Source organism: Bombus affinis, chromosome 4, assembly GCF_024516045.1.
Source record: "Bombus affinis isolate iyBomAffi1 chromosome 4, iyBomAffi1.2, whole genome shotgun sequence".
NCBI lineage: Eukaryota > Metazoa > Arthropoda > Insecta > Hymenoptera > Apidae > Bombus > Bombus affinis.
Window position 1 is genome coordinate 13,438,349 of NC_066347.1, and position 15,541 is coordinate 13,453,889.

A 15,541-nucleotide genomic window follows, 5' to 3' on the forward strand; every position below is an offset into this window, starting at 1 on the left:
GGCATACAAAACTCATTGCCAGCCCTTTGTGTGTTTATGAAAGGATTCATAAAATTTCGATGTGTAGCGTGTAATCTAATTAATATTCGTCGGTAACAAACGTTTAATTAAATCCTTTATGGTGGCGGAAGCTAACCTAAATATCCTATCCTACTTGTTGACCGAAATCATTGACTAATGACAGTAGGAGATATCAAAGGCTAGCTGTCGGTTGATGGCACAGATTGCGATGACAGCGATAAACGTGCGATTCAGCCGTCAGGACTGTCGATGACGTATAATACGCGAATATTCTGATAAAAGGAAGCCTTAGGATACAGATACATCTGCATAATAAATTAGAATTGACAGAATTTACTGACTTGATATAATTTTCGTAATGTAGTGTTATTATTTTAATCGATATTTTTCAATCTGTTACATTGATCTCAAATAATTGTAAAATTACGATATGGTATAGTTTTATTTGATATTTATTTTGAAATAAAAATATTTCCTCAGGAAATACAATTTTTCGATAAAATTATATTTAACGATTTGCAATGAAAATTAGAAATCTTTTACTAGAAAGGCAAAAGCGTGCAAAGAAAAAATAAGCATAGCAATTTTTAAAATTGTTGTAATTTAAGATTCATAAAATCTCTCTTTCAGTGAACACTCTAGAAATTTGTCAATATATTAGGTTGTCCGAAAAGTGTCTTTCCTTTACAGACACGTCTTTTACAACGACGCATCTTTCATCAACGTCAGAACAAAATGGGTCATACGTAATTCGATAAAATAATATAAAACGAAAAATGTTGTGCATCCATTATTTGCTTATAAAACGAAAGAAGCTTTTCGGACGACCTAATAATTTGCTACATTCTGCAACTCTAGAAGTACCTTCGAAGTTGATTTTTTATCTCAATAAAAATTGTCCTTGCATTTTACTCGAAAAAATAGGGAATACGATTATTCTACGATAATTATAATCAGATGGCTAACAAATGACAAGTAGGTGTGTAGTGACATCCGAAATTTCTCTAACAGTTTGAGCAGTTGGCTTTCACGTGGATGGAAAGACAAAAACTAGGTGGCTCGTATTCCTCGCACAGAGCGCAAAGCGAGAAACACGTGGTAGTATGTAGTACAACGCTGCAAGCCGACACCATCATGGATTTTCTAAATGAATTTTACGCCCATCCCCTTCTACAGGTGAGAAATTCGATCGTGCAATTACTCTCGGCCAATTTAATTTCCTTCTCGATTTTCTTCACCATTTTCCTCTGTTCTACTGACATAGTACGGTTTCAAATTTACAAATTCGATTTTAACAATTATAATTCGTTACTTTATTATCAAATTGATTAAAATAAAATTTAAATCAACATCTTAACAATATCAACTCTTCATGCGTAATTATAACGCAATAAGAGTTTCAGTATATTCTTGACAAAAGTTTCATGAACTTAATTATAATTAGGACTACTACGTTGTATTATTGTCACCTATGGAGCTGGATACCACGATGAGAATGATTCTACAAGTGCCCATTTGGGCGCAAAGGGTAATCTATATTCAAGGATCGTGTTTGAAAGATAGCGATCTTACCAGGGCGAGAATGAACGAGGCCGAAGCCTGCTTCGTTCTTGCTGCAAGAAATTACGCTGACAAAACCGCTGCTGATGAGCACACGATACTCAGGTCAGTTCCGTTTGAAGAATTGAAAAAAAAAAAAAAAAAGAAAAGAAAAATCGTACAAGGAACATTGATAAATTATTAACTTATCGAACGATTAATTTTTAACAATTTTATACACATAAAGAATATGTGGATAACATGTCGTGTAATATGCAATGACTTTTCCCGTTGACTGAGAATAAAGAAGAATGTCTTATCGATATTTCGATGATCGGCAACAGGTCGTGGGCAGTGAAGGATTTTGCACCAAACGTTCCTCAGTACGTACAAATCTTCCGTCCGGAGAACAAACTTCACGTGAAGTTCGCGGAACACGTGGTGTGCGAAGACGAATTCAAGTACGCCCTTTTGGCGAATAATTGCACGTGCCCTGGTGCTTCAACCTTGGTTACTCTTCTACTGCACACTTCCAGAGGACAGTAAGTATAAAAGCGAATTTTTCCATTGAAAGAATTACACAGAAATCAATCAAATAGCGTTTTGTCGTGGCAAGTCATTAATTGAAGTTTATTGGAAGAAAATGATCGGTCTGTCCCTGACTTTTTAGAGAGGGACAGCAATCGCAGGAAGAGTGGCACAGGCTGTACGGTAAATGTTCCGGAAACGAGATTTATCACATTATTCTCGGAGATTCTCGGTTTTTCGGCGAGTACGAGGGTAAATCCTTCACTTACGCGTCCTTTCACAGTCATCGTAAATATGGGGTTGCATTAGTCGCGGTCCGCCCAGCGGAACTTCCGGAATTTTACGAAGATACCATCCTTTTAAATCCTGGTAATTTTCAAATAACGTACAATTTACGCATGATATTCTCGCTCTTATACGTATTCTCACACTCAAAATCAAGGACCACGTAAATAACAACTAGCCCCAACATATCACACTGAAAGACGTATTTTCCCCCCAAAACGTATACAATCTTTTATTTAATCTCTTAACTATCAAAATCTACCATCGATCGAGGTTCTCAAAAATTATCTAACTCGCTTCAATGTATCATAAGGTCCGCGACACATAATGAAGAAAACGGACACCTGTTACTACATGAGCATTACAAAGGAGGAGAATTCGGCGTTCGTGGTGGCGAACAACCAAACTGGAACCGTGGCGGAGGGTACGCAAGTGGTCGTGGAGACGAAGACCGATGGGACCGGAAACATGAACAGTAATTCGGCCAGCAACACAACAACGAACAATACCACTACCACGATGAACTCTGGCACAGGGGCAGGTACTACAACGACAACGACGACGACGATCTCTACCAGCTGCACGATCGCCGGTGGTGATGGGAACGGTACTGCAAACAAGCCCGGTGCCAACGAGCACCATCGTTATTCCAACAGTTGTAACAATGCGCTGAACGAAACAGCTTGCTGCAGACAGGAGACGACCTGCACGGGGCCCCGTGGACAGAACGTACACGGTACACAGGCACACAGGGCCCCACAGGTTATTTTGCAGGTCCTCCCTAGCACGCCCACACCACTCGAACACCACAACATACTCGCATCCAATGTCCACCGTGAGTGTCGCATGCGCTTGCCCTTATCTTCTTTTCTTTTATCTTACTCTCTTTTTGGTATTGATTCTCGTTGTACCTTTCGTCTTTTTCATCTGATTTTGGCGATACGATTTATAGCTGTACTTTGATATATCCGTTTTCCCTTCTTTTATATCGGTGGACAATTTAATCTTACGCAAGGATATTTGGGCACTTTTATACGTTATCGGAAGAAAGCTCGAAGGGCAGGATGAAGTTAGTACGATTATTAATGAATTATCGTTGTGAGAAAGATGAGAAGAGTATCTATGATATTAATGGCAAATGGTAATGTTTCATTTATTTCGCGTTATGCGGTAGGAATAATGAAGAATGATACAGTGGATCTGGTTCTAACGATGCCTCTGTATATTGGGATTTATAAATAATTAATTTGTCAAAGAATATAGTTTAATATAACTTAGATAGGTATAGTTTGAGAAAGTATTAAATTTAGGGAATATTTATTGAATAAAAATTAGTTATGGGATTAACTGTAAGAAGCTTCGAACACATTATCATTTAATTCTGTGGAAAAATGTATTCAACAGTTATCACAAATTTATAACTCCGTCACTTCATACAGTTCCACTTACAATGATATATTTTATACCATAACGTTACAATATAAAAGATCTTGATAAATTATACTTGATAAATTAATGTTATCAAATTTTCTGTGGATGATATATTTACGCGTTAGAGACAGACATTCGTTAAATGTATTTTACGGTGAATTCTTTTTAGAGAAATACGGCGTCAGTTTCTTATATTTGCATAGTTAGAATAATTGGTACACTTATATTCTTCGCATCATTTATGAAAAAATATGTTGTATAAATTTCAACAAAACGATAAATCGATCGACGTAGTATAATAATGTAAGATTGATCAGGGTTTCATACGTACCAAATGAATAATACATATATTAGACGCAAATGTTATGAATTTATGCTGCATTAGACTTTAATATGTTAATTTTGTTGGTACTGATCTCTCTCATTAATTACCATTTCTGTCGCAGTGTAACTAATTTACAGTTCTGCATGCAGTAGATTGGAACGTATGAAAGCAGATAGAAAGTTAATATGTATGAAATTATAAATGATTACTTTACAGCATTAATTGCTAAATTACTTTCTTCTTTTTAAATAAATAGTTCCTTGTTTCATCTAAAGATATTTTTATTTTCTTAACTCAGTTTGCTTGTACTAACCGTTTAAATTATATTATTGATAAGAATAACAAATAAACATCTAAGCTTAGTAGCATGGCTTTATAACTTAATGCAATGTTTTTGCATTATGTAAATGTTCTTTTCTCTCGTGACTTGTAGATGCATGTTACTATATAAAAAAAATACGCATGCATAAAATTGAAATTTATGTATAAGAGTTTTTACTCCGAATATAATTTAACTCGAATTAACAACACTGACACATTTTATGTAATTCCTTTATTTGAAACCATGGTGGATATCGAAATAAAAAAATATTTTAAATGCTTAACATTAAATAATAATAAAATCTTCTATGTGATCTGCTATGTGATTAAAATATAGACGAACGATTTCCTACTTTCTTTTCTTTTCTTGAATTCAAAACGTTCGCATTATTTTAATCACCAATGAATGGACTCCATAAACATACATACCACAAAACAGCGTTGAAAGTTACAAGAGCGAGGCATTTAGCTTGCAAATAATAGTCTTTGATCAAAACAAAAAGATTACTACTATTACTTTGTATTATAATAAAATTACTAGATACGTAGAAAAATTCTAACTGAAGATATATAACATCTTAATTTATTTTTCAATATCACTTATCAAATTAAGCAGATATTAAGGAGAAAAAGATATGAAAAGAAACGTATCGTAATTAATTGGTGATAAAAGAGTAAAATATACACAGAAAATGTAAACTATTGAAAATAAGTAAGCAACAGTACACAGTTTTGAAAATTCTTTAATTTACACATAAACTAATATTTCTTCATAAAGTGTTTTAAATATTTTTTATGCTCCTCCTTTTATCAGTCATAATGAACGGACTATATTTCTATTTTTATTAGAAACTTTTTTATATTTTTAGGAGATGTGTGTAAATAATTGTTAATAACAGATCTCTAATTTTATAGCAACCTATTTAGACCCAGGAGGATTTGGAGATTCGCGACAGTGTTTGAAAGATGGAGGATCTTCGCCGCAGACACCGATAACCGGAAATCATCTGGACGTTCCACGATCCTTAGATCCGAATCCCAATCTGCTCAGTCCCGAAATTCTCACACAAAGAAGAGGTAAATTAATAATTAAACCAATATTATTCCGCACGCTTAGTTAAAATCTGTAAATTCATATACAAAGATAGATGCGGAAATATGGAAGTAGTATAAATCAACCATAATAGATACAGGAGAAGAATTTTGCAAATTTTGAAGGAAACGTATGATGTATGTCAAATAATACATTTTCAAGCGGTTACTATTTGATATCCAGAGTACTAGTGCAATAAATCATTTATCATAACACGTATTTAATAAATAACGTTTAAAATGAAAAAATGGTGATTCTTCTTTTAATCGCTGCCAATCAACGTTTAATTTCCAGGCCATTGAAACATATAGTGGCAAAGTACAAATTCAATTAATTATATTACAAAAAGTATCATGTATTTCTATTTGAAAATATTAAAAAGAGTCAGAATAACCATCTAAACACAATTGTACAAAAATGTGTACTAAAGTATAAAATACATAAAATTCTATAACATGTGAATTCCTATAAAAGAAATTACATCAAAACGTTGCAGGAAGTAGGAGACCGAGCATTTTACCAGTCCCGGACATGTTAACGAGCTCAACGTTGCATCTTCCCGGTCAAGAGTCTTTAGACCACGAAGGTGACGAGTCTGAGGACGAAATGGACGACGACGTACCTTGGAGATCGCCCAGCGAGAAAATAGCGTGAGTATGATCGACTTCTGATCGCAATTCCTTTCATTTCTTTTTTACGTCCAAGGTCGGAAGGATCGAAGGTACAAGGTTTCCTAGCACATCTAATGTGTACGTGAGGAAACTGACGGTCAAAGATTAGAGCTCGCTACAAATTTATAGATACATTTATTAGATAGATGAAAAAGCTGGTTTCCTCTCTTTGACAAATCCTTTTGATCTATGTATTGAAGCACGATCGTGAAATCCTTTACGAGTGAAACGATCATGCACTATCTCGGGCACTTGCATGGCACAGTCTCTTGTGCATCGAACGTATTTTGTGTATAAATTTTTTCTACATATACACATATGCATATCTATATACTACATATTACTATCATATGTACTATATATTGGTATATGAATATATACTTATATTTGTTTATATATTTATACATATACCGGATGAATGTACCTTGTTTGTCATTGTTTTTATATTCTGAATATTGTACATTATACCTCTCGATATTAGTTTTTAGGAAGAACATACTGGCTACTTGAAATATTACATTTTGCATTGTACTACGTCAAACTATTTAGATTATTATTTAGCGTTATACATATGAGAATATTGCCGGTATTTTCTTTGCAACGCAATAAAGATACACTGTAGGATCGTACAGTCGATAAAATATTCATTTTTGATATCTCGTTTACGCACAATCGTTCAATTACAGACGTCCATGTATTTTACCATTACTACAGATGTACAGTCTATCGGATTACTTAGTACTTTTATTTATTTATTAATTTGTACGATAATATAAATTAACGTGGTTCGATTTTATTCAGTGATATATAGATTTCTTTGGTGAAACATTTTACAATTAAAGACATTCAAATATAGAAACTCGTAATATTCTCCATTAAATTGTGGTAATGAAGTAAACGTTCAAACATCTCTGAGACGAATCGTCTGTCGTCAAGGATTAATTAAGTAAAGGAAAATCTGTACTATCTTATCAGAGTTACTATCTATTATAGGAAACAACGTTTAGCAGCTACGCTGCAGAAACTATGCACCATGCTCATCTTGTTTCTGCACCCCTAGATGTTATTTCCTCTGATCGCCCATTCGACGTAACGTACCCATAACGTAACCATATCAATTTCCTGTCTTATAATGATTTAGTAGCGTTTGAAGATCACAGGGGAGAACATGATAAGTACAGCCATTTTTATTTTTTCCTTTTAATAGGAATTTATGATTAAACGGGAGAATTTTAACGTGACACGATTAAAAATGGAAATAATCTGTCAGTTTCGAAAGTGTAATTATTTTCAAATAGTTGATAAATCGGCAAAGTTTCGTGGAAAGCTTCGGATACTTCGGTATTACGACGAACAATATTTTGAACATTTGAAAGGGGATGTGAAAACGCACGTGTTTGTCGAAATCAAATAAAGCGACGATCTTTCAATTTAAAAATTGCTTCCTTGTAAAACAGAAAAAATGTAACTCGTCGTGTTCTTCCTTGTAGTCTTCATTTTCAAAGACAAACAGATTTCTCTTCTTCCCATCCAGTATTTACCATCCGACACTTTTCCACACCTCCGTCACTTCCGTGCAAACACTTTCGAAATAAAGTTTCCATTCGATACAATACATAAAAAATTCGAAACGAAATTTGGTCGAATTGAAAAAATTTTGATTTCGAACGACGACGACAACGACCACGACGACGAAATTTCCATCTCGAAACGTGTAACGTCGAGCGATCTGAAAAGTTCGAACGTCACGGTGACAAGAGACAGACAGGGCGAATAAGGTAAAAGTTTTGGAGCACGAGAGGTCGTTGTTACGCGAAACCTGTCATTCAACATCCTAAAATACAATTAAACGCAAGTTTACGTTGATGGTCGGTCTGTCCTGTATGAATGTCTCTCGATGCCTGTGCCACACTAATCGACCGTCGATGGTATTGAATCGCTGCTCGATGCTGTCCTGCCTGACACCCTATATGTCCTCATGGATGTTTTCGATGTCTTCCTTCTTGCATCGTCTTTATGCACTGCCGTCTTCACGCACGACCTTTGCCCAGCAGTTTCAAAGGGTGAGTTCACGTTTTTATGCTTTCGTACAAACTATCCTCGCGTCGCGTCGCGTCGCGTCGCGTCGGGGGAACGTTCAGAACGAAAACGTCGAATCGTTTCAAATTTTCGATATGTTTCGTTTCTATTGCAAAGTAACGATCGAAGTTACATCTGATTATAAAATGACTGTATAAAACGACTGTTCTCCGAATTTAACTTAGATCTACAAATTTAAGAGAAAAGAATTTTTCAATTTAGAATTACGTCAATTTAAATATAAAATTGGTAATAATCTTCTATGAAATAGATTTTTTCTTTATTTATCTCTAAAGGATTTCGTGTATATGTGTGTAATATTTTGGTAATTGAAATCAATGGTTTATCTTACTCTTAAGGATTATATAATAAAATCCTCTGTTTCTTTTCTTCTTCTTCTTCTTCTTTCTTAATTAATACTTTGCTTCAGTCACGTTATCAATAGAAAAAAACTGTTTTTATTTCGAAACGTTCCCTCGCTTATTACCTATCATAATATTATGTATAGAGAAAAGGGAAGCGTGAATTAGTTCATGCTCTTAAAAGATTGATTAGCCAGACACTTCCCGCAGCATGCATATTTCAGCGGAAGTTGTGGCGCGTGATCGCGAGACACACGCGAAGAAAATGGGCGAAGGAAGTTGATAAAGAGGTCGCGGTAGATACGCAGCTTCGGAATTTATTAACTGATTCAAGCAAACTTTAGTCATCTACATCGTGCATCGAGGTTCGCTGTTTAATACGGCTCGTTGAATCGTTTGCAATGGAACGAGCTCTGAAATTGAAGTTATTCTGATACGAAACACGCGGCATTGCAAGGTGAATGAAGTTACGAAAATGTTGGACGTAGCCGAAATGAACTTTCCATCAGGTCGGATTGATCGGTTTTCAAGGTATTCGTGTAGCACGAAGTAAATTTATTAGATAAATAATTATAATTCTTAACACTGCTTCGAACAGCTTCCTTAGAAATTATTGAAATTGCAGTTTTTTATTTATTAAAAAGAAATTTTTCACTATGTCTAAAATTGCCAGGATACGTAACGCAATTAAAAGAAAAAAAGAAACGAATAAAAACAAAAGAAGAGCAACGTTGTAACAGTCACGAAATTGTTACGATGCATCCTTTAAAGTTGTACTGACCTGAATGGATGAAATTCCCATAGAAACGGATAATACTGAGATACCAAGCGTATTTTCCATTTAAACTTTGACAATTTATACATTCCATTCGAATACGTACGAACAACCGCGATGCTTTATGCTTATCCCAAGCATAAATATGATTGTTCATATTCATAATTTTCATTTTCATTTACCACTTTGGTCATTATAAGCTAGTATTTGCTTAGTATAAGCATAAATATTATAGAACGTGTATTACTCGGTATTTTTCATATGCAGATCGTTCATTAGATAACTTTAAACACATTAAGATGTTATTCCACGTGACTTCTTTACTCACGCACATATTATTTAAACGTGAGTTGTAAAGGTGGCATGATGAATTTAACTATTTTGAGAATTTCTTTCTCTTCGCGATATCATCGTTAATTTATCCGTATATAACGTAGTCAGATTTTATATATCTGTTGCGTATAAAGTTGTAGGTGCGTTTATTGAAATGTCAAAAAATCGTACGATCGCTAAATATGTATATAAATAATTCGAGGTAAAATGATTTTCATACCGTTTCATGTTTATAGACAATTGTAAGAAATATTTTGATACACTAACAGGTATTAGTTTTATCTATTATATAAATAACTGAGAATGATTTTATGTGAAATAGATGCAACAAAAATAGCAGAATGATGGAAAATATTAGTTTCTGCATAATGCATGTGTGTACGTAGATCACACGCGAAAATCTTACCTGACAGTCTTGTAATTTAAATAACTTAACATTTAAATTGAAAATGATACAGTTATTTGTTTTCGAATAATTTGAAGAATCAGTTTTTAAAAATAGCTGAATACTCAGTACACAACTCTTACTTTAATACCCTTATTTTATGTAAAAATTGTACATGTTTTTAATATTTTGATCATTCTACACATTAGCACATGCTTGTCACGTTGTACACGTCAACACTATAACATCACATTTTATCACTGTATCGATATAATTAGTACGATACACATTGCATTTGGAACCTGCGAATCGTATAAAAATACATTTTTCTCGTTTCAGTTTATAATAATTCATATCGAAAATAGTTTAAATATTATTTAAAAATAAAACAATTGAAAATGGCATTAAGAGAATATTCTTATTGATGTTAATCAATTGCAATTTGATTACTATATATTATTAAAGAAAAAATGTATATTATATATTAAAAATTGTATAGTTTTTAATATATGTAAAAAGCGGTTTCGATTATAAATATCAGGCAGCAAGTGTTCTTCGTGCTTTACATTTCAATGTGACAAAAGATTTCAAACAGAAAGTACAAAATGTCTTTTCATGCATTCGAAAGCTTACACCTGCTTACAAAGTCAAATGCAATGCATACTGTGTATGAATTATACAACAATTTAATACAACATCGATGTGATTATAGGATCGTTAAAGGGTTTCCACCTGTTTCACCCTTCATAGGGGTCTCGCCAACTTTATGTTATTTGCTGAAAGAAAAGAAACCACTCTGCTGTCTTCAGCTTGCACAGGTGAATATTTGATAGACTTGCAAAGTGAATGCTGATCTCAAATTATAATTGCAAATGTTCTTGGTTGTTAGGTGTGCCAACATTGTAGCTACAGAAACGCGAAAGAGTACAATTGGCAGAATAAGACCATAATCTTGGCAGCTGATTACGCTAGTAATGGGATCTATAACTTCATAATTCCTTTAAGGGCTCATTTTAGGTATCCTCAAAAAATTATATATACAATTTATCTATAATGTATACTTTGTACGATCGTTCGAAAGTCTGTACTGTACAAAATGTCTATACTTCAAAACTATTCTAATCTATTCTTACTGGAAATTAAATTTCAAAATAAAAGAATATTTGAGTGTAAAAAAAATTGCACGATACTAATCAATGATCCGTGTTAGGTCAAAAACTTCGTTGAACCCAATCATTCTTCTGCTGGAACGGACACCGGAAATTGCGTTCCTCGATGCGGTGTCTTACTTTCCTTTGGTATACTGGATGCGAGGTACCATCGATTGTTTGGACGATCTTCTTCGCGCTGGTATCACTCTAGCGGAAAATGTCGTCGTCGTCAACAAGGAACTTAGTAATTCCGCAGAAGAAGACACTTTGGCTGACTGCAATACCATCGTCGCGGTTCAGACGATGTTTAAGTAAGCGTTTGGAAATTTTTCACAAATAAATATTATACTAAACCATGAAAATTACCTGTAAAATGTCGAGATTGTTCAATTAATACACATACTATTTTATATTTTATGGGCATATATTACTTGATAAATATATACATATTTAAACTTAATATTTATACTTGATATTTTAGTATATTATTTTGAATAACTTCCAAGTTTATTCTATTTTTCTCTCATTTTGATTTCAATTTAATCCCTTTACAATTACATCATGTGATAAATATGTATATATGCAAATATATTTACTGAAAGCATTATTTGTGAATTTGCAGATTCTTTCCTAGCATAAAAAGCATAACGGAGCTCTCACAATCGAGTAATATGCGTTTCATGCAATTCAGGGCACACGACAAGTACGCTCTTCATCTCAGTAAAATGGAAAAGGTATTTCTCTCTATTGTTTTAAATGATAATTTTTAGAAGCGCTCGAGCAATTCGTAATTAATAGCAGACTTTGATCTTTCAATAATAATTAATCCACTGATTATTAAATTAAACAATAATTTGTGCTTATTTGTGTGTCACGTGAAAAAGTCAAATATTATCAAATAAAGAGGGAAGCGATGAAATTATTTTAACATCAAATATAGAAATAACAATTTGTATTCAAGTTTACCATGTATTCAAGTTTACTCTACTTTATTAGTAAGTAACCTACTACGGAGATTTCTTAATTAAGTAACTAATCTCCAATGAGGCTTGATAATACGTAAAATTTGTTATCTTAGATTATCTCGTATTTCCTTACAACGCTACTTGCCTTTAGTGTTTATAAGCACGTATACTTGACCTTTACTTAGTTACCTTATCCGTATAAAGGAAATTTTATTACGTTACAAACACGAGACGGGTGAACATATCTTCTATAATAGAGAAGCAATCAACTTGGAAACCTCTTCAGTACTTGCAGTTAATGATGATAGTATTATGTTATGAAATAGATTTGTTTGCGTCTTAGTATATTATAAGGGTTAAAATAATTTTGTTCTTGAAAACTTCAGAACATCTTATTTTATCTCACTTTAATCCTTTCATCTTTGACAAATTGTTAATGAATTAAATGGTAAAGCTCGTCTTAAACTTTAGTGCATTATACATTTTTTGCAAACACATCAGAAAGAAATATCTTTCTATTAGGAATAATTAATAAAATAACACATTTCCATAATAAAAAAAAAATTGAATTGTCAAAGGTGAAATAATTTTCTGTTTAGTATAAATATTAACAAAATTTTTAATTGTAATTAAGAGTATATTTCGAATCGTTTTAATTGTTTTAACAGAGAGAAAAGGAAAGAGGCTCGCACATATCTTATATGTTTCGATTGCCTTTTGCGGCTGGCAGTGTCTTCAGTGCTTCTATGCTGGATACACTTCTTTATCAAGCATTCGTTAAAGATTATATGATAACGTTCGTGAGATTGCTGTTGGGTGTGGATCAAGCGCCAGGCTCTGGATTTTTAACATCGGTAAAAGATTCGAAAATATTCTCTCACACCCTTCCTTGTTCCTCAATCAAGTTCATCGCAAAAGTATCCGCTCACATTGGAAATTCACAATCAAGTATACTTTACATACATAACGTCATATATATATGTACAAAAAATAGGAAATAAATGAAAATCTATTTGTTTACAAATATTTATTATTTTCTTCTATACAATAATAATAGCCTAATAATTGAAAAACGAAAATTACGCATATACCGCAAAGTCATATTTTGGACGAGTATCTTGAAAAAAATCTGCGCTATATTTAGACCAAGCAATTTCTATATCGCACATTTTTTTCAAGACAAAAATGATCGAGGTTTAATTATTATCTGAGTAAAAACTTACTGGAAAAGTTTGGAAAGTGAAAGAGATACGAAAGAATGATTGACCTCGTCGTCTTAATTGATGGTTTCATCGATCGAGCTAAAAAAACAGCACTTTTAACTCTATTAACGACACTTCCCACTCAATTACTTTACACCACATGTACATATTTTGCGATAATTCTACTTCCAATTAACCACAACTACGCCCCTAATTAGACACATTTTCCAACTTAATCTAATTACTCGTACATCCCAAACTGTAATTAACTAATACATCTAAATTTCCAAGGGAGAAAGAAACTCCACCCCCTCAAATTGCTTCATTATCCGGTTAATTACAGATGAGAATTACGAAGGACGACATGTGGATCAGAACCTATGGTAGATTATATCAAAAGCTGTGTTCGACTACTTGCGAAATTCCCATTGGTATTTACAGAACGCAAGACACCACAGTTTCAGACACGTCTCACGTGAGTAAAAAGATTATTCCTTCTCGATAGTAACAACTATAACTATAAGTGATTGGTTCGTGTACTATACATATTCATAAGGGCAGGAAACAACTTTTTGAATGGCAGCTGTGAGTAGCGCATGGTTGTAATCCCGCTCTATCTTATGCTCTGTATCTATCCCGGTGTCAGCTCGTGCAGCGTTTTTTTTAGAAATATCTGATCCCTTTCAATGAGAATCAAAGAAATGTAGGGCTCTTGCATCTTGTTGAAACGATGCTCGTAGCACGTCCTTCGATCCTGAACGTGTTCGTTTCTTTGAACCTGCATCGTGTTAGAAATATTATATATATTATTATTACTATAAATCGAAATGCTTCTTCCGTTGATAACGCGTTAATTCGACTATTGAGATTCATTTTTAGTATACTTTCCGGGCGTGCGTGTGTGTGTGTGTATGTACACGATCACGCGAAACCTTGGATAATGTAGATATTTATTCGATACCTACATACAATGGCCTGTAAAGGTTGCAATTTGCTACTATTAGATATTAGTTTGCGGATAAAGTTCGGTATATTGTAATTGTCTAATTATATTAAAAACTTTGAAGCAATTTGCGGTATTTATACGAATGGATTATTAAAGCATACGTATGCCTCGATTACAATGAACATTTGAAAAGTGAAAAATAATTTGCGCCTGTAACTATGTAAAAATTATACCCGAAAAGATAGATAGTTTTAAGCTAAATAGATAATTTCTAACAACGTGTTCATATAGTGTCGAGCCTATTTTATTGATTCCACTTGAGGCTACCTTCTTTATTTCCCTAAGTACTCACAGAAGGTTCGAATGCATCGCGTTTGGGTTCGAATCTACTTAAAAAGTACCGTTTCTTTTTTTCGAAATACTTGCAGAACTTCCGAATATACTCTGTTAATGTTCTTGCTTCTTTATCGAAAGACATTTCTATCAAACCTGCGACTCGAGCCCATCGCTTGTTATGGGCATCCTGTACGCTGCTTCACGGAGGGAGCTTAATAGACAAAAGTCAATGAACGTACACGATACTAGCACAGTAGCCACCGATCATGTACATATGACAAAAGAAAACGAAATAAAGCGAAAACCACGATCGAGCAGCGGCGTGCGTGCGAAATGTCAACGGTGGGCTATCATTAGTAAGGGTAGAAATGCTTATCGTTTTGGCAGGGCGACTCAGACGCGGAGAGCGATGCCGGCGTCGGCGTGACGTACAAGGTGCGTCATTCGGCGGCAGCTTCGTGCCTTGCGAATTGCGCCACCCGCGACAAGGGTGCCTCAGCTGTGAGTACAGAGTCGACGTTGTCTGGTCGCCGTTTATTCTCTCGATCGATTTCTTCTATGTTGTATATTGTTCACCATACTATTTCTCTTTATATAATCCCCGTACGCCGCATCTCTATTTTCTCTGTCTACTCCTTTCTATCTATTCTATCACGTATACTACTTTCTCTATCGCTCCATTCTACGCCTTGGTTCTTCTTTCGCTGGTGTTCAAAAAAAAAAAAAACTCACCATATTGCAGAGCGCATGCCCAGTGTACCAAAGCAGTCAGTGGCTTCCGGCCTGTGAACGT

General features: G+C 34.1%; 1 protein-coding gene across 12 annotated transcripts in view; it reads left to right on the forward strand.

The window, feature by feature from the left end:
* LOC126915054 (potassium channel subfamily T member 2) overlaps positions 1-15,541 on the forward strand; it is a 202,924-nt gene that overhangs the window by 178,998 nt on the left and 8,385 nt on the right. For 9 of the 12 annotated variants that reach the window (XM_050719378.1, XM_050719374.1, XM_050719375.1 and 6 more), the window contains 14 exons: positions 1,033-1,197; positions 1,466-1,686; positions 1,905-2,102; positions 2,231-2,457; positions 2,687-3,208; positions 5,366-5,527; positions 6,040-6,193; positions 10,861-10,966; positions 11,038-11,165; positions 11,359-11,610; positions 11,922-12,033; positions 12,933-13,118; positions 13,810-13,941; positions 15,136-15,249. In XM_050719378.1, the coding sequence (XP_050575335.1) occupies positions 1,033-1,197; positions 1,466-1,686; positions 1,905-2,102; positions 2,231-2,457; positions 2,687-3,208; positions 5,366-5,527; positions 6,040-6,193; positions 10,861-10,966; positions 11,038-11,165; positions 11,359-11,610; positions 11,922-12,033; positions 12,933-13,118; positions 13,810-13,941; positions 15,136-15,249 (2,679 nt within the window). The remainder of the gene's footprint in view (positions 1-1,032; positions 1,198-1,465; positions 1,687-1,904; positions 2,103-2,230; positions 2,458-2,686; positions 3,209-5,365; positions 5,528-6,039; positions 6,194-10,860; positions 10,967-11,037; positions 11,166-11,358; positions 11,611-11,921; positions 12,034-12,932; positions 13,119-13,809; positions 13,942-15,135; positions 15,250-15,541) is intronic. The other 3 variants (XM_050719376.1, XM_050719377.1, XM_050719380.1) reach the window with 2 other exon arrangements.